The following is a 19,698-nucleotide window of genomic DNA, read 5'->3' on the forward strand; positions in this document are numbered from 1 at the left end:
TCCGCATCCTCCTCCTGATGATCCTGCTCATCGGAGGCCGGAGAATCGGGAAGCGGAGGTAGCTCAGCACCCAAAGAGATGAGCGCCTGGTCCATCCGGTCTAAACGGCATCTGACATGGCGTCTCTCGCGCTCTAAGAACCGGAATAGACGCTGGACCAGGAGATAGGTGGGCTCGGGTGCTGCGGGTGGATCTGTAGATGATGGGGGAGCTGCGGCTGTAGAGGAAGATGGGGCAGCTGTAGGGGCTGATGGTGAAGGTGTCCCCATGGCAGCTCTAGCTCGAGAGCGGCGTCTAGCAGGTGGTCTCTCATGCACCCAAACGCCCCAAGGAATAGTAACCTCCCTGTCATCTGCATCAGGGGGTGGTGGTACCACATCATCATCCAGCCATGGGACATCAGCTAAGGCCGCCATACTCGTGACCAATGTAGGAAATGGAAGTAGGCCACGAATATGCGCCCGCCACATGCATTGTCGGATAAGTCTAGGGAAGGAGACATCCTTCCCCTCCATCACACACCCGATCAGCAAAAGCATCTCCATGGGGACCTCAGAAAAGTGGGTGGTAGGCAGGACGTAGTGGGCGAAGATCATCTGCCAAGTCCTGGCCTCCCTAGTCAAATGAGTGAATAACATCCCCTTTGGCTTGGTGTTGCCCGCATCCATAACCCATGAAGCCTCCGGTATCCCAATCACGCGCCGAAGCACCTCATAATCAAAAGTCATGGTATGGATGGCTATCTCAGCCTGATGATGGGCACACTGGTCATGCGGAATGTGACGGCAATGTAATGCCTCCCCAATGGCGGTCTCGGTGAGCATAATCTCTCTACCCCACACCTGAACTGAATCCAAGGTCGGACGGAAAAAATTGCAGTAGAATTCCTTCACCCAAGATATATTGATGTCACCCAAATCCCGGTCAACAAAGTCAACTCAAGACTCAAGGATCCGACCGTTAATGCGCCGTCTCACATCATTAGGTAGGAGCAACTTCTTCTCAATATTTAGCTTCATGGTTCGATATCTAGAGAACCGAAGCTCACAGTAGAGATTGGGGAATTTGGTTGGGTTGGTAGAGGGTAGCAACTGATTTTCCTTTTCTTCTTCACTCAAAGGATTCTTAGCGATATTCTTGTAGGTGGAGGGAATAGAGGGAGCAGAACGTTTTCTTTTCTTGGAGGAAGTGGCGATAGCTTTTCCTTTATCCGACATCCTGAAAAATAGAATAGAATATAGGCAATTAAGCACTTAGCACGAAGCAGAGAAAGCATGTTCAGGATATCATTTGGCCAATAAACAATCATGCTGTGAACTGAACTTGAAAAGTAAATTGGTAAACAAGTAAGCATAAGCGAACAAGTAAACCAAGAATGCGATGTCCAATAAAGTCACAGCTCCAATTCATTAAGCACTACTATCAACATACTTTTGAAAGAATGGTTAAAGAGGGTTAAATGGTTAAAGAAATTAGTAGGTTAGAAAAGTGAATTAGTGGTATGATGATATTTAGGCTCAATAAGAGAGGGGTTGTGGCTAGTCATAGAAATCATCAAAATGTTTAATGCAGATCCCGGAAGTCGAAAGTAACGAGAATTAGCCCAGAATTATAGTAAAGATCAAGATGAAATTAAATTTCTTGAAAATTGGGCAGCATCTCGGCTTAAAAGTGGACATTCCCGGATAGCAAAATAGCACAAACAGCATGATTACAACATCAATTAAGCACAACGGCAATCAGATAGCAATTATCAATACAAATTGCAGAAAAGAGCAGCCCAAAATCAATCATACAGCACCCAAGGAAACAAACAGCAAATTATGCACGAACAGAGCACTTATCAGGCCTAGAATCCTCTATCCAGTCCTAGCTACCTAACCGCAAGTATTTCTAACTAATCCTAACATACAACATTCCAATTCTAACTAACTAACAGAAAACTTAACAGAAATGAAAGACTAACAGAGAGGGCAGAGTTGGAGCAGGAACCTGGAGCAGAGCAGAAATGGAAGTAAGGCAGAGGAGTAAGGGGGTTGGGGAGTAGGGCCACAGAATCCGAAATCGCGCCGCCGTCGACGGTGGCGGTGGTGAGTGAGAAGAAGGAGAAGATGATGAGGGAGAAGAGAGAGGGTGCGTGACTGCGCAGTGTGCGTCGCGTGCTAGGGTTATCCCTATTTTTAAATCGGCACGTGCGCGCACATTGCGCGTCCGCGTCGATTGAGAGAACGTGGGCTCTACGCATGCACGTACAACGCGCCTAAGCGTGGATGAGCAAAATAGGAAGGGACGCGTGCGCGTACAACGCGCACACGCGTGCATGGAGTTGGGCTAGGGGCTTAGAGGTGGCCCAACTCAGGCCTAACTCTCTAGAGAATGGCCTGGAAGTTGCGCCACCAGATCTGCGCGCACGCGGCATGTACGCGTCCGCGTGTATTGGCAGTCTGTCGTAGGACGCGCAAGCGCGATGCGTGCGCTCGCGTCTTTTCCTGCTTTTGACATCTATGCGCGCACGCGGCATATGTGCGTCCGCGCGAGGTGAGTTGAGCTGGGGGCTTGAAGTTGGCCCAGATCCAGCGCAACTCTCTGGATATTGGCCCAGAAGTTGCAGCAGCGGATCGACGCGGACGCGGCAATTGCGCGTACGCGTGCAGTTCCCTATAGCTGTCTGGGCGCGCACACACGTAGTGCGCGTCCGCGTGGGTCGTGTTGGGCTCAGGGCATAATGTTTGCCCAAGAGAGGCCTAACTCTCTGGAAGGTGTATGGTGGTGGATCCGCTCATGGACGCGTGCGCGTGCAGCGTGCGCGCGCGTCCTCCCCCCTTTGTTTGTTTGTTTTTTTTTTTTTTTTTTTTTTTAATAATGCCTAAAAGCTCTAAATTGCTCAAAGACTCCCCATGGTGCCTACAACTCCTTATTTAGTCAAAAACCACACACTTTCTAAAATGCAAGTTGGTTTTGAGATTTATTCCATTTCTACTAAGCACAACACACATGTTAATATGCTAGCAACTAATGTACACAAACAAGCTAATTATGAAATGAAGACCTACCTACAATGGTAACTCAAATCACTTATTAAACAAAATTAGAAGAGAGTGGAAGGAGTTTACCATGGTGGGGTGTCTCCCACCTAGCACTTTTAGTTTAAGTCCTTAAGTTGGACATTTGGTGGAATCCTTGCTAGGGTGGCTTATGCTTGAACTCTTCTTCGAATCCCCACCAGTTTTTACACTTCCAATAGCCTCCGGGATCCCAATTTAAACGTTCAAGGCCTTCAAGGGGGCCTAAGCAAGTAACAAGGCCTCTAAGTTGATAGTGATCTATGTATGTTCCGGGGTCCCATACTTTGTTTGTCAACCCATTTTCTTCTTGATCTTCATGCTTCCAATAGGGTGGCAAACTTATTGAATTCTCCTTGTAACTCGTACTCATCATCTTAAACCCATTGAATTTGGCTTCACTCAACCTTTGAAACTCAAAGTTTGATCTCCCATCCTTTATGCACCTTGTTTCACATTGTCTACCAACATCTAGTCCGTTCTTACTCTCTAGCCCACAAAGAGTTCTAAGTTGACCGTCCGTTTCTAACAACGCATATTGATATGGGCCAAGAAAATTAAAGGATGAGATTATTACCCACTCAATTTGTGATTGGGACGGCGACTTAGCAAGGAAGATATTCGATGATCTTGACATTGTAGGTTCCACTTCCTTTGGCTCCTCCATGATGATTTCCATCTTTTGATAACTCTTTTTAAATTCTTCTTGTTTGCTAACTTCCTTCAAACCTTTATCATTGATCAAGTTATGTGTTGGAGGTTGCGCACCCTCCTCAACATCGGTTTCACACTCGAAGGGGGAAGCTTCAACAAGATCACCATTGTCACTTGATGTAGAGTTATTTTCGTTGATGGAACTTCCTTCTTGTTCAACCTCCTCTAGGTCTTCTTCCACTTCTTTATCTTCAACAATCTCCATTTCCTCCGCTTGTTGCAACACATACTCTACTTCCTTGTGCTCAACTTGAGACTCTAAAGTCTCCCTCATACCTCCCTCTTTGGTTGCTTTCTCACAATCATCCGTGAACTCATTTTGCTTGTGATATGAATCCCAAGAATCTATCTTTTGACGGATGGTTGCTTGAAGTCGATCCATTTCTTCCTTTAAACGATCTGTTAATTCTTGTTCCGCTTTACTAACATAAGTAAGATCATATTGCTCTTGGATTAATGGACATTGATATGCTTCCATGGAGGTTTGTGGCGGAGAGGGAGAATCATAATATGGTTGGAAAGAAGATTCATCAAAGCTTTGAGATGGGAAGTCATTTTGGTTATTGGTAGAGGGTGAAATTATACGGGACGTAAATTCTTGGAGGGTAGAGGTGAAACTAGTGAAGGCGGTTTGGAGCTCGTCTTGCTCTTGAAGAATGATGCCAAGTGTATCATTTATGGGGACTTGGGTTGGAGGGAAAAAATGTTGGAGTGGTGGTGATTCAAGGGTTGCTTGTTCATAATCGTCACAAGGGTATGCATAGGGGGAATATGGATTTGGATCATATGTAGGCAATTGGTGGAAATAAGATGTGGGTTGAGAATATGGTGCATAGAATGGTGGTGGTTGAGAGGTATAACCATGATAAGAGTCATCATATTCATAGGAATGATATGCATTATAGGAAGGATTACCATCATAGTAACTTGAAGGGGAAGGTTGCCATGATGAGTGCTCATATGGATATGGCTCCCTTCCTAAGAATTCATCTCTCCCATAATGTGAGCCATCATTCAAGTTTTCATCGCCTACAAAATAGTCATAGTCATATCCAAAACCACAAGGAGGAGAATTCATAGTGACAAATAGGAACAAAATTAATAGAGATCTAAAACTAATGAAAACTAACAAACAAACAAAAGGCAAACATATTCACAATATTCACATATTTACATTAACCAAAAACATGGCACTCATGCGCATTTCCCGGCAACGGCGCCATTTTGACGAATGAATTTTTGCCGGTGTAGAAATTATCAAGTGATCAATCGTAGTATAGTCTAAACCGACGCAAAATCCATCATCAAACAAATCTACAATCTATAATCGAGAGTATTAGTCCCGAGTCGTTCTTCCCTAGGAATGCTACAAGGATGCATGTATTGGTTAAGTGGTCTTTTTGTGGCTTGAAGAGTGTGGCATAAAAGTGTGAATAAAAGAAAACAACAATCAATCAATATTAAAAGCCTTGGCCAAGGTTGAACATTGGAAGTCCCATCACTATAGCTTCATTCAATTGTGATAACAAAGGAGTGTTGCTTTACTTAGTTAACCCCTAATCATAGAGGAAAGTCAATTAAAAGTAATTAACTCAAGTCACAAGTCCTAGTCTTACCCTAGGGAAGTCTAGCTTTAGTGCACTCTAAGTCAATTAGCAATCCTCAATTCTTAATCAACAATTGACATCCATTATTCAAGTGTCTCCAATGACTCAACCACTAGGCCAAGTGAGGAGATACTACTCCATATCTAAAATTGGCATTTTCTCAAACATTTGGAGAGCAAGAATGAAAGACATAGTAAAATTGAGAAGAGATCTAGAATCAAAGTAATTCAACACAAGAGATTAACAACAATCAACAATGAACAACAATGAAAATGAGATCTTCAATGAATTAATAGAATCCAAAACAACAAAGTTAAACCTAAGATCTATAAGAATTGAACAATTACAAACACTAATTGAGATTAGAGAAGAGGATCTACAACATGAACAAAGTGAATTGAGAGTTGTACTAGATCTCACCAAGGAATGGTTGAGAATTGAGAAAATGAAGATGAATCCTAGAGAGAAGTTGGAGTTTCTCTCTCTACAAATGTAACTAACTAAAAATATCTACCTAAGGATCTAAAATTAGTCTATGGATGTGAATGTGTGTTAATCCCCTTCAATCCTTGGCTCTTATATGCATTTTGGCGCCAAAGTTGGTTGTTGAAACCTTCCAAAATCGCCAGGCACGTGTTGCCTTAATGAAGTCATGTGCGATCATCGACGCGTGCGCGCACGGTACGCGTGCGCGTCCCTGGCCGATTCCGCAATGCGCGCGCGAGCGCCTTGTGCGCGTACGCGTGCATGGCTGACTTTGCTTCTTTGACTTTTTGTGCTTCTCTCCACTTGCATGCTTTCTTCCTTGCTTCCTTTGATCCATGCCTAGCCTATTTCAACCTGAGATTACTAGCAAACACATCAAGGCATCTTATGGAATCAAACAGAAACTAGAATTCATCAAAATAAGGCTTGAAAAGCATGTTTTTACACTTAATCACAAATACGGGAGAGATAACAAAATCATGCTAATTCCTAGGCTAAATGTGACAAAAGGTTATCAAGATGCTCTAAATTCAATGCAAAACAAACCGTCAAATTGGGGTTTGTCAGTGATCGACCCTATACACTAGAGCGACTGGAGCGGATACACTTCCGGAGAGGGTTCGATGCTCGATTCCTTGTTCCCGACTTTCATGAGCTCTCTTCTTGCAAGTCTGTTTGAACTTTATTTTGATATTTGAATTGGTAGGATTCATGAGTTATCATACTACTTAGCCCTACTTGATATATATTCTTGGAGATTGATTTACTTTTGACCAAGTAGATAGAGTCATATTGTATTTAGTTGCATGCATGTAGATAGGTACATATAGTTTAATTGCATTGAATAAATGTTCATACCCTTTTCTTGTCCTTCTTTATTCTTAGCATGAGGACATGCTCGGTTTAAGTGTGGAAGATTTGATAAACTCCGATTTTGTGGTTTATCTTGTGCTTATTTTGGGAGATTTTATCACCTTTTCTCACATTTATTCAATGAAATAGCATGGTTTTGCAATTCTCCCTTGATTTGTGCTTAAATATGAAAACATGCTTTTTAGGCCCTAAAATTGGTGATTTTAATTCACTTTAATTCCATTCGATGCCTTGATATGTTTGTTGAGTAAATTCAGGTTCATAAGGCAAGTATTGGATGGAAGAAGTGAGGAGAAAAGCATGCAAAGTGGGAGAACTCATGAAGAAATGAAGGAACCGTAAAGCTGTCAAGACTGACCTCTTCGCACTCAAACGACCATAACTTGAGCTACAGAGGTTCAAATGAGGCAGTTCTAGTTGCGTTAGAAAGCTAACATCCGGGGCTTCGAAATGATATAAAATTTGTCATAGTTGCCTAATGTATAGGGGCGCGCACGTGCCATGTGTGCGGACACACCGATGATGCACGTGATTCACTAAGAAGCAACTCGTGGCTAGTGATTTCTAGCTCATTTTAGGCCCAATCCAACTCATTTCTGATACTATTGAACCCAAGGATTGAGGGGGGGGGGGAATGAATCAAGTAGTCATAGTTTAGTTTTCATCATGTTTTAGGTTAGAATTCTAGAGAGAGAAGCTCTCCCTTCTCTCTAGAATTTAGGGTAGTTTAGGTTTAATTTTCTTAAATCCAACCTTTGATTCTTGTTTTGATTTAGCTTTTCCTCTTAATTTCTTGTTATTACATCTTGGATCTTCTAGTTTTACTTGTTAGTTTCTTATTTTACTCTCTTTTATGTTTATGAACCATTGTTGAATCTTGATTTCTTCTAATACAATTTTATGTTTCCATGTCTCTTTTATGTTTATCTTCATTGCTATTGTTGATTTCTTGTTCATGATGGTTATGGATCTTGTTAATTCTTGCATTTGGTGATGTTTACTTTTCTTGCACTCTAGGTGTTTGATAGAATGTTTCCTTTAGTTTTTGAGTAGTTCTCTTGACTCTTGGCCTAGGCTAAAGGAATTGAATGATCTTGAGTTATTGGGTCTCATTGAATTAGTGATTTGAGAACCCTATGTGATCAATTTGACACCCAATGACACTAGCCTACTACTAGGTTAATTAGTAGTGAGGTTAGACCTTATAGGTTGATGTGATCAAACCCATTTGACGTACTTCAAGCTTAGGAGTAGATATTACGTACTTAAGGCTTTTGAGAAGTAGACTTAATGAGTTGGTATCTCATAATTATCAATATTTGGTTTGTTGACAAGGATGGTGATCTCAATTACCTATGTCTAGCCAAGAGTACTTTTCCTTTATTTTATTAGTTTTTATCATTTTACTTTTTTGTCATTTAATTTTTCTTGCCATTTCTTTTCTTGCAAAAATATAAAACCAAACCCCCTTGTATTTTCATAGCCAATAATTGATCACTTCATTGTAATTCCTTGTGAGACGACCCGGAGTTTAAATACTTCGGTTAATTTTCATTTGGGGTTTGTTACTTGTGACAACCAAATTTAATTTGATGTGAGATTTGTTTGTTGGTTTGGAGCTATGCTTACAACGAAATTCTTCTTTCTATAAGAGAAATTCCTAACCAACGCAATTCTCACTATCAGTCATGCGATAGGACTTGTCTTAATGACGAGTTTAAGTTTTAGATGCATGACTGTCTATTGATTAATGCTGTTAGTCGACCGTTGCATTCCTCATGGTATTAAGTCTGGCCAACTTAATACTAATGACTTATGTATATGGGAATGCTAATGGATTATCATAGACGAAATAGAAATAATAGGTTATGCGAATTACAGGATTTGGTTTCGTTAGAAGTTACGTTTTATGGGTTGTATTCGATTCGACGTATACTCTTTACTCGTGCTATGTGACTTGGTGTCATCTCTTCTTTCATTGTTTTCATTGGAATTCTTTGTTCCGGATTCCCTCTTTAAAAAGTGGTTTGATTACTCCTTTCAACCACACCTTATCGTTCATATGTTTCTTTGCCTGATTGTGATCCTATCTGTTCATTTAAATCTTTTCGGATATACATTCTTGGCATAGCCTGTATCATTCTTCATGAATCATGTTTTCTTTTAGTAAAGTCTGAACTTATTTTATTATATCAATTTTTTAGGACGAAAATTTTTTATAAGTGGGATAGGATGTAAGACCCCTAATTTTTTAAAAATTAAATAATTAATTATTTATAAATCATTATATTTGTTAGTATTTGTGTGTAACTTGACACCTAATGAATCTTTTATATCCACAAGTCACCATTAGCCTTAACTATCTTCATTTTTTTTCACTCAACACCGAACATAAACCCAAAAAAAGAAAAAGAAAGGTCGATAGAGAATGTGATGCTTCCATGGAAACCCTGAGTTTCCGACTCTAATTTCTTGCGATCCGTAACTAAAAAAATCTAATCCGGTAAAAGTGTTTATATTCTTCTCCTCTACGCGTTGGCGTTATTTTTGTCCGGTAAAAGTTGACGGTGATGTAGCTCCTCTTCCCCTTGAGTTCGGCTAACTAGAGTTCTAGGAAGCACAGACGATTTCTGACGCTTTCTTCTTCAGCAGCTCAATCAGAAAGAAGCTTTCGAGGATTTTGGTTCCGTACGAAGGTAGGGGATTTTATTTTGAAATTAACTGTTTTAAACTATGAATGCCATGGAAGTCTAGTGGGTATTTGTAAATAATTTAAGATTGTTTGGAATGACTAAATGATGAATTTGAGTTGTGGTTGTGACTGAATTTGATGAATATGTATTTGATTTCTTGATTGAAAAGAGATTGAAAATGGTTCAGTTGGGATCCGAAAAGGGTGGCTAAGTCCGAATTTTAGGGGAAGTGCTGCCAAAATTTTATAAAATCTGAGGTTTTATTTGAAAAGTTATTTTAAAAGATTTGGTTTTAGAAAATTAAATTATTTGAGATTTATTTAGTTGAGAAAAGGTGTGTTCTATTTTTTTTAAAAACTCGATTTATTAAAGAAAAATATCATGTTTTAAATCTAATTTTGTAAGGAGAGATTTTGTTTTAAGTGTTGTTTTGAGCTCAGTTTTTTAAGAAAAGGAATCTCTGCCACAAGAGAACAGGGAATAAGAATTTAAAGAATATATTAACTAAAAGGATCTCTGCTACAGGAGAGCAGAGAACAAAGATTAAAGAAATATATTAAATTAATGAAATGTCTGCCACAGGAGAGCAGATGTGATATTGTTTGAGCCTTAGTGGCAAATGTAAAGTGGGGACGCCCACACACTGAGAACTGTTTTCCAGATGTACGCTTATTGATTTGGAAAGTCACACTGTATGCGGCCTAGCCGTACGACTTATAAGCACACTGTATGCATCTGGAAAGCCATATCTGGGACTTGTGTCCGGATAATGTCGGGAGCGGATAGGCAACCGACACATGAGCTCATAGCCTGCATTAGGGACAGGCATGCATCATATGCATTTATATGACATTGTTTGGGTGTGCATATTATAATTGGTTTGCCTATGTGAATAGTTACATTTAATTGCTAATTGTTCTACTTGATATAAGTGCTTGATTGTGTTTGAACCTTCTTACTTGTGTTTGTGGCTGAAAATTGGTTGGATTGTGATGAATTAGTAGTTGATTGAGTTGCTTGGGCCTAGGGCCGTGGTTGATTATGAGATGTTGTGGTTGAAATATGACTAATTTTGTGATTAAAATCTGTTTTGAGTTAAGAAGTTTAAAGAAAAGTAATTATTTATCTGAAGTAGAGATAAAAGTATTTCCAAAGGTTTAACAAAATAGTTTTATTGAGTAAGTTAATTATTTGTATTGAATTCATTACTTTTACGTCATTCCCAATCCCTATTGAGAACGTGTGGTTTGTTCTCACCCAAAATCTTCCACCCTTTCAGTGACACAGGTTCGAAGATTCAGTAAGAAGCTGCAGACGATTAGTAGATTTATTTGTGGTTCCTGTTGTTTTTTATAGAGTTCCCTCGCCCTTGTTGTTTCAGGGTTTTTATTTTATCCAGAGGGATAGGTATTGTATTTGAGTTTTACATTGAATTTAATTGTATGGCATCTATTATTATTAATAATTATGTGATTATTGTTATTCGAAGACCTTTTGTTATGTGATTTTAATTACTAAAATCTATTTTCTGAAATTTTCTTAAAAACTAAAACGTGATACCGATGTAAAGGCTTAATATTAAATAGTAAATAAGGAAAACAGGTTAGTAACGCCTCACTTTTGGTACGATCATGACGTGCTAAAAGTTAGGATGTTACATAAGGTTAAGCCAAATTCTTTTGTTTAGTGGCATATAAAATAAGACATAGATAGACATAACTGGTACAGAAGAAATAAAAGCATTTCCAAAGCACAACATAGCCTATCTTATGATCTATTTATGATATGATCATAACCAAACAAATGCTCCAAAATATGTTTTGGCTGCAATCAACCTCATTCAAATCTTAGGAATTATTATCTGAAGAAATCCATCCCTGAAATTTCAGAAACAAAGAAAACAAGATTAGAAATATCAGCTTCAATTCACATGTGTCTACTATTGATGAAGAATGTTAACATAGATTCAATCAAACACTAACACTTCTTTTGTAAGTTCAAATGAACTTATGTGATTGTGAGATATTGAGTCTTTATGAATCATGATTGTACTTAGTTTTCTAGCTGAAATTGAAAATTTGATTTTAGAATACTATTAACTCTGTAATGAACTATGCATCAGTGGCTAGTTTCAAGAGTTATGAATCTTAAATAGTCAACAAATAACAAGTTAAATAACACTTGAGGTTTCACTCACTGGAATTCAGCTGATATATGATCCTTGTTCACGCCGGAAGGGAGTGGCCAGACCGCCTCGCATGGTCCATATAGTATCTCGCACTTGTTATACGAAGAAAACGAGGCATTTGGAGACCCTGCAATTGTCAAGTAGCTAGTAGAGCCTCTACCTTTGAGAGATAACCTGCCACACAGTTCACATATAGTAGGTCACAAACTTAACACAATTCATAACCAAGAATGTTAATTATTGTTAACATTTTGATTTTCTACCTACCATTCTTTCTTTCACAATTTTTTATGAAACATATATCATAAGAAATGGTTTAAACATATACACTAACATAATTTGATTTGATCAATGTAGCCGATTCCATCTAGTTAGATAAGACTTACTTTTCGATGCGTATGCATAAATTGGATCACATATGAGACTTCAATAGTGACTTGAGTAAAAAGATTGTGCAACATTTTATTAAGCTTTATCCTTTCCATCAGTTGAGAAGATTATAACAGAAATGGTTACTTACTTTTGATCATCAACCTCCACTCTTATGTCATTGATCCTAACTCCTGGAACTTCAACTGTGATAACATATTTTCCTTTTGATTCCGCGACATCCATCCTCGGAGACCACTCAGTTCCTGCTAAGAAAAAAGTTTATAAATGTAGCATACTTCCATTTTAATAACTTTTGGGTTCAAATCTCTAACATACTAACCATTAATTTCAGAATGTAGTTGGTCTACTCGCGGTAGCGGTTTCCTTGGCCTAGAAAATGAAGGAGGTTCAATTGTACTAAATTCACCACCCTGAACTGGAGCCAATGGTTGGACCACTGAACTTAAGTAATCCGATTCAGTTCTCGCTGGTCTAGCAAAACACGGCGCTCTTTGGGGTCTGGCAAAACAAGGTGTACTTTCGGGTCTAGCAAAACATGGTGCTCTTGTGTTAGCAGGACTCTGATCAGATGCAGAACCAAAAGTTTTAGGAGTTGGAGCACCCTGCAAAATTTTTCATATTAATTATGCTACTAAGTTTCTTCTTCTGAAAAAGAATCACATAGAAGCAGTATTTCAGCCAATAAGAAATTTGTTGTTATTACCTCTTCAGCTGAAATCTGCCTCATGAAATAACCATAAGATTCAGATGATTGGCGCGCGAAATACACCTTGTTATCGCATCGCCGGAGCACAGAGTTCAAACTACCACTGCAGTTCTGATGAAAAAGGGAATGAAAATGAATTAACAAAACAAGTTGCATACACATACTAATGATGAAAAGGGTAAAGATTATTATGTAAGACATCATACAAAAAAATGCTAGAGAACAGTAGCATATGGAAATTCTGAATTAGCACCTTAATATAGAACTAATTAATTCCTTGCCCTTTATGAAACACAGAGATCTGATGTTAAATCCTTTTGTTTTATAAAGTTGAAAGTTGCTAGAACTCTATGCTAAGCTTAGGAACTTTTAACATCTTGGATTTCAACATTTACTACTACCTATGAATGCAGATATGCAATGATAATGATGTCAAACTACAGAGTCACAAAGAATTTATCAAAAGCTAGATGCACAATTACATCAATTCATCCAATTTTAAACCTAAAAAGGGAAAACATTATCCAACCTTATATCAATTATGCTATGTGTGAATCTCACCAATTGATTTAAAGAATAAATTTTCCCTGTCTCCCTTTGGAGAGAAACCAAAAATGAAACAAAAGAGAATTTAATTTACATAGGATACCCAAATTATATTCAGTTAGTTAGATTCTCTCATGACAAAACATGATCCTAAGATTCTTATCATATGACCTCAGTGAGGAACACAAGTTCACAACCCTTGCTCCTTGTCAAGCATGTCAATAAAAATCCATAATTTCAATTGATCAATTCAAACAATTTCTTCAATAAAAAAAATAATAAGCAAAGAGCATATGATAAATTAATTAAAATAGGGAGAACATGAGTAGCTGAGATGTCATCAGTTGATGCAAAATGGGAAGCAATCAAGTTAACTCCTCTCCATATTTTTTTTTTTTTTTGCACAAAAATTCACTAAACCCAGATGAAGATGAATATGATGAAGGGTTTGTTTGGGTGAGCTTATAAGAAAAGATCTTTTTTTTTTTCCGAGTTATCTGTTTTTAAAAGATCTTATAGAGAAGTAAAAGTAATTTTATATTTAGATATCTCATGCAAAAAGATCATTTTATCAATCTATGTCTGAGTATAACAATATAAAAGTATTTTTCTGTTTATTTATTACCTGAAAAATATCTTTTTTTAGAATAAAATATCTTTAAAAAAAAATGTAAATTGTAACTTCTCAAAGANNTCAAAGATGTTTTTTTTTTTAATTTTTCTAGTGTTTTTACTTTTATTACTAGAAATTTACCAAATACGCTAAAAGATAAAAAATTTTTTTTCAATTTTTATCAAAATAATGACGCCCAAACAAGCACAAAGTGTGTGTGTGTGTGACACTGCTTGAATCTAAAGATGAATAAGATTATAAGCAGTGAGAAGCTAATCATTGAGCACTGTGGAAGTTTTTTTGGTTGAGCAAAGGAACATGTGGGGCCTATTGAATCTAAATCTCTTTGAAACCTGAAGGTGTAAATCGAACCAGATCGAACGGTTTAACCAGATTAATCGAAAACCAACCATCAGTCGATTCGGTTAGCTTCATAAACTGCCTGGTAAAAACTGGTCAAAGAATTAATCAAACCAACAATTAATCGGTGAATTGCTGAAACAGACCAATTTTTAAAAGGGTTTTCGGTTTGGTGAACCCCCTCCAAACGACGACGTTTTATATTCCTAAAAAAAATTAAAAAAAGGAAACCCTAAATCCCCAATGCACCCAAGCATAGTTATAAAAATCGAATTGAACTGACTAATTCAACCGGATTAATTAGGAACCGTCACCAGGTCGGTCTGATGAGTCTCATAAACTGTTTGGCAAAAACTCGATCAGCGAATCGGTCAAACTAGTAGTTAACCGGTGAACTGCTAGGATCCGTTGGTTTTTTAAAGGGTTCCGGTTGGGATAACCCCTTCAAACGGCGTCGTTTTATAGTTTATAACAAAAAAAAAATATCCTAAATGGCTACCCAGCCTCGCAACCCAGTCCCACTCCCACTCCCACTCCCTCTCGGCCTCTCCTCTCAAACGGAAGAAAGTTTGAAATACAAGAACAAAAACCCTAACCCGCAGCCACCGCAGCCCCCACAGCCCCGCATCATTGTCATCGCCGAACTCTTCTCCGCTGGGTACAAGCGTCGCGTGTGGAAGGTCCGTCGCCGTCGCAGGAGCTGTGTCGCCGTCGTGTGGAAGCTCTGTGGCCGTCATCTGTTCGAGCTCTCTCTCTGTGTTCGAGCTCTCTCTGGTGTCGTCGTCTCCTCTGTCGTCGCCGTCACTCCCCTTCCCCCTCGCCGCCGGTAAGCACTGTGACTTGGAATTATTTTTGCTGGTTTTACTGTTGTTTGAAATTGAATTGCTAATTGTACCTTCTTATTTCATGTTTTGTTACTATATGTTCGAAGTGACTGAAAATAGCTTCTTAATCTTCTTGTTATAACATGATTAGGTTGTTCTAATGATTGAATGCTCCTATGATTAGTTCTATTTTGCACCTTTATCGATTGTAGTTTCATAAAATCCAAAAGCAAGTGATATTTTTGCATCAATGACTAGGCCTATTTTTTAGAAACAAATATTTGTGAGAGGAAAGTTTTTCTAATTAAATAAATATGTCATTTTCTTTTCTAAAGTCATCTGCATAAAGTCAATACGAAAATAATATTAAAGGTTCCAAAATCCAAACCATTAACATAGTAGAGTTTATGCTGCAGCATTTTCTTTTCCTTTCTTGTTGGGTTAAGCAAGCTTTTCTATTGATTTTTATTGTTATTGTTATTGTTATTGTCAGTAGTGATAAATTACATCTATTTTGGATTACTGATGGAGATATTGGAACACTTGATGATGATTCTGATTTGTGATGAGTTGTGCCTTTGATTAGTTGAAAACTTGTTTGTTAATGTTTCTTTTGATAGTAGAACATTAAGTGCTTGTCACTGTGCGTTTTGATTGTTTTTAGTTATGAACTTTGATATTTGAAGTTGTTTGTGAATTTTTAATATTAAATCATGGATAATTTATTTTGTGAAATTTTGAATTTTGTTATGTTAGAAATTATTAAATTTATATGTTTAAAATTATATGTAGGTTATTTAATAATTTTATTTAATATTTAATTAAACCGGTTAAACCCCGGTCGAACCAGTAAACTATTGAACCAGTGAACCTTGGTGGTTTGATTTAATTTTTGGGTGTTTCCAATTCTTTGGGTTTTATTTTGTATCTGTTTTCTAGCTTGATGTTTGCACTTTGCACCCCGTTTTATTTGTTGTTGAGTTTGCTCTAGACTGTTCCTCCATTACTAATAGATTCTAATTGATAACAACTCAAAACACTACCACACTCATGTTTAGTCTTTTAATTCATAATACACAATTTAAGTGATAGTAGCGGTTGCATCTATTAATCATTGCGAGTTTCTTATAAAAGGAAAATAATTTAGCTTTTATTATTTTAATTAAATTGTTTGGAGTGATAGTTTTTGCTTCTAGAGTTAAATGTTGTAGTTTGAAGACTGGTGATCCAATATGCATGTATTAAACTGTGGTTAGAAATACCAAAGTTACTATATTATATATTGAAAATGTAAACTCATTATTAAAACTCTTTTGGGACATATGTTATGTATGTAAAGTACAAAAATTTCTATATGTTAATCTTTACATACTAACTTAATTATAGAATGCTTATTTTATATATCCCTTAATCTACCGCTGCCATCCACCCCGACCCCTCCCCTCCGCTCCCCTTCTTCCCTTTTATTGTTGTGCCTCGCCTCCCTTCCCCTTTTGCTACCAACCCATCCCCTCCCCTTTCGCCGCCACCCCTTTCCCTCTTTGTCGTTTCTTCCCTTTTCGCCCCACCAGCCACCCTCACTAGCCATCTTTTAACGTATTCATCCTATCCTCCATGGCAGAATTAAAAAGAAGGCTCACAAAGCTTCAAGAACAAGAGCTCTGGTGCCAAATTGTAGGAAACCAAACATAGAAACTAGACGGAGTTGTATATTAGTATTATTCACCCTGATGAGTCTGGATCTCAACAAGAAGCCAACGGAAATAGGGCCCTATAGCAACCCCACTCTCCCAAGCCAATTGCCAAATTCAGCCTGCCTTTCCTTTCCTCCCCTTTATACGCGCCATGCGCACAGCCATGTGTTAGCATGGCGTTTCCCCTTGTCTCAATGTCTGCCAAGTTAACAATACTTGGGGACCCACTCAATTTTTCCACTCTGATTCTGCTTAATTCCGAAACTGTCGCTGAACCTTTTGTGCCTATATACCTGCCGCGCTTTGGGGTATTTATGCGTGTTATAAAATGGCGGCTTTAGGTTGCAATTTTTTTGAATTTGAGATGTAATTTGGTAATTTAGAATGTGGTGCTTCTGGAAGAACCACTGACGGGCCGTAGCTCCAGTCTGTTCCCTGATTTCTAGTTTGAGTCTTTTCTCTGTTTTGTTCTTTTTTCAATTTACATAGATTCATTATGTCTACTTCAAAACAACCAACAATTTCTTTTGAGTTTTCAGTATTCGACTATGCCATAATTGGCATTTAAGTTCTATGTCTTATTTGTTGACTTTGCTGAATTAATTGCATGTCTTATCGGTAGAAAATTGCTTATATTAATTAGATTTTATAATTTATTACTCGTGCAGTTTTTGTGCATGTTTTTTTGTGCATATACATGTATTTTTAGGCCATAATTCTGTTTCATATTTTTGGCTATCAGTCTTAATGTTTGTAATTTTCTTTTGATGTTTTTTAACTTAGGGAAAAACGTGCCATGTCTAGTGTATCTGAAAAAAGCCAGTTTTGGTACGATTACGGGTCTGGTATGAGTGGGTTTTCAGATTTGCCTTCCCCTCTTCCATATAGGGTGAGGGTTAGTCAGTTTTCTGAAAACCAAGATGCTGGTGAACTACAACGTCGATACACCAAACAAGTTGAGTGGAGTATCTTTGACGGAAATATATTTCTGAGAATGCATTATTTAGATGTTTCACGGAAAAGGATCATTTCAGAATACTATGAATCCGATTTAGAAGGTTGGCTAGAAACCAAAAACAGTTTGAAGTATCAATCGGGTACAGATTGGTGGGACAATATAAAAGAAGACTTCATATCAATCTTTAGACCTGTCTTTAAAGGTCTAAAAATGTTGCATTTAAAAGGTCAATTCCATGGAAATTTAAGTTTGAATGATGGTATAAAGGTTCAAACCTGTAATGGACAGAGACGCGGGGTCCTAACAGACATGGCAGTGCTGCCAGTGCAAGGCAAAATAGATGAGCAACTATCGTCTGATGTCAACACCTTGCAAAACATTATTAGGAAGGTTTTGGATTTCCCGTTTGAAGGCGGCATTGTAATGATAAAAGAGGTTCAAGATTTATGTTTGTCTCAATTGAAATACTATTCGAGGTAATTTTTTATTGTTTATTTTTTTTAATTAGTTAACATGATGAGAAACTTTCTTAATTGAAAATAATTTCAAATTTCAATTTAGGAATTCCCACCTCACAATAAAGTGGTCTCTGGATCCGGTTTTATTTTGGGATGTGAATCGACGAAGAAGGTTTTTGTTAGCTGTCTATTGGGCCTTTTATCGTCAAGGATCATCATCATCACCACCAGAACCGGATAAAGAAATTTTAGCCAGTTCCATGTTTCAGAGTTGGCATTATAACCCTGGCCAAGCTACTTTATATACGGTCTACAACCACGAATTAGATCCTGAGAAGTGGGCTACAGATTACAGTATCCTCAAATTTTATAGAAACTGCATCAAGCACGCAAAGTACCCAAACAACGATGAAATAAGGAAGAACTGGGTAATGAAAATTGTAAATATATTACTATACTATAGGTTAAATTTTTTTATATTGATTAATTTTATTATTCTTTTGCAGGTGTTGTGTCCTGAGAACATTCATGAATTATTTATGGAACATGCTGAGGGTTTAAATGTTTTAAATATGAGCATATTGACCACGAGTCAAATTTTTCAAATTCAACCCGTGGCTTCACGTCGTGATAAGTTAGTAATCTAAATGTTATTTAATTTGTACTTCACTTCTTTTTTTTTCTTTTTTTTTATTTGATTATTTGAATTATTCTTTTTCAGGATTGAATCCATATGGAGGTCATTAGCAAATCAAATCGGCCTATAGGATATGTGAAAAAGGTTAGATTCATGTCTACTTGTGTGTTTAGTTTTGCTAATTGATAAGCTACTTCTCCATGATGAATTGAATTCATAAAGACAAGAATGCATTTGTTCACTCCAGTATTCATTGATCTGATTTATTATAACTGCAACATAAAAATATCATCTATATCCGCCTGAAATTATACTACCAAGATTGAGCTTACCGTAGAAAGAATCACTGGATATGGAGTGAAAGGTCAGTGGTCCCATTTTAATTATAAAATGCATGGAAACATTTATCCAAGTTGTATCAATAAATTCCCAAGTCTTTCCGTCTCAACTCTACAAATGCGACTAACAGAGATATTTTTAAGGTTGATGAAATGAAATCTGAAACAAAAGTTGCAATAAGATTAATCTTGGTGCAATTATGCCATAATAGCTTTGAAGCGATCAATCTTTCATGGACATTAGAATTATTTGACATTAGAGTAGCCATGGTTTTTGTTGTTTTAATTTCTAAATAAACAAACAAAGTTACCAATTATTTGAGTTTATAATTCTGAAATTTCCATGACTTTACTTTAAATTTGTTTGTCTACTGCGAATTTATGCAGATTTTTGCAGATGTGTTTGATGATAAAGTTGTTGGGAAGGAAAATCCAAGAAGATTCTTCTTAAAAGAAAAACCTTCGAATTTCTCATTTGTTCTTGGGAATCTCATCTGGGACAAGTACCAAAAACCAAACTTCAATTATTAAGCTCTGCTCAGTGCCTA

General features: G+C 37.4%; 2 protein-coding genes across 5 annotated transcripts in view; one reads left to right on the plus strand and one right to left on the minus strand.

Moving 5' to 3' along the window:
* The window catches only part of LOC107609191, a 9,537-nt gene continuing 938 nt past the window's right edge, over positions 11,100-19,698 (minus strand). For 2 of the 4 annotated variants that reach the window (XM_016311055.2, XM_021106954.1), the window contains exons 2-6: positions 12,720-12,833; positions 12,336-12,618; positions 12,144-12,261; positions 11,633-11,797; positions 11,100-11,312 (exon numbers count right to left, since the gene is read on the minus strand). In XM_016311055.2, the coding sequence (XP_016166541.2) occupies positions 11,276-11,312; positions 11,633-11,797; positions 12,144-12,261; positions 12,336-12,618; positions 12,720-12,833 (717 nt within the window). In that variant the 3' untranslated portion in view covers positions 11,100-11,275. Of the gene's footprint in view, positions 11,313-11,632; positions 11,798-12,143; positions 12,262-12,335; positions 12,619-12,719; positions 12,834-13,577; positions 13,646-19,698 lie in introns of all 4 variants that reach the window. The other 2 variants (XM_021106953.1, XM_016311056.2) reach the window with 2 other exon arrangements.
* LOC107609192 lies at positions 14,704-19,693 on the plus strand. Its single transcript, XM_016311058.2, has 6 exons — positions 14,704-15,067; positions 17,543-18,193; positions 18,279-18,603; positions 18,682-18,809; positions 18,897-18,956; positions 19,538-19,693. The coding sequence occupies exons 1-5, from the start codon at positions 14,733-14,735 to the stop codon at positions 18,940-18,942; spliced, it is 1,485 nt and encodes a 494-aa protein (XP_016166544.2). The 5' UTR covers positions 14,704-14,732; the 3' UTR covers positions 18,943-18,956; positions 19,538-19,693.

The sequence above is a fragment of the Arachis ipaensis genome, chromosome B07 (assembly GCF_000816755.2).
Source record: "Arachis ipaensis cultivar K30076 chromosome B07, Araip1.1, whole genome shotgun sequence".
Lineage (NCBI taxonomy): Eukaryota > Viridiplantae > Streptophyta > Magnoliopsida > Fabales > Fabaceae > Arachis > Arachis ipaensis.

Coding starts and splice junctions, on each gene's coding strand:
- LOC107609192 (XM_016311058.2), top strand. CDS start 14,733: ATGGCTACCCAGCCTCGCAACCCAGTCCCACTCCCACTCCCACTCCCT. Junction 15,068..17,542: donor CCCCTTCCCCCTCGCCGCCG/GTAAGCACTGTG, acceptor TTTTTAACTTAG/GGAAAAACGTGCCATGTCTA. Junction 18,604..18,681: donor ATGAAATAAGGAAGAACTGG/GTAATGAAAATT, acceptor ATTCTTTTGCAG/GTGTTGTGTCCTGAGAACAT.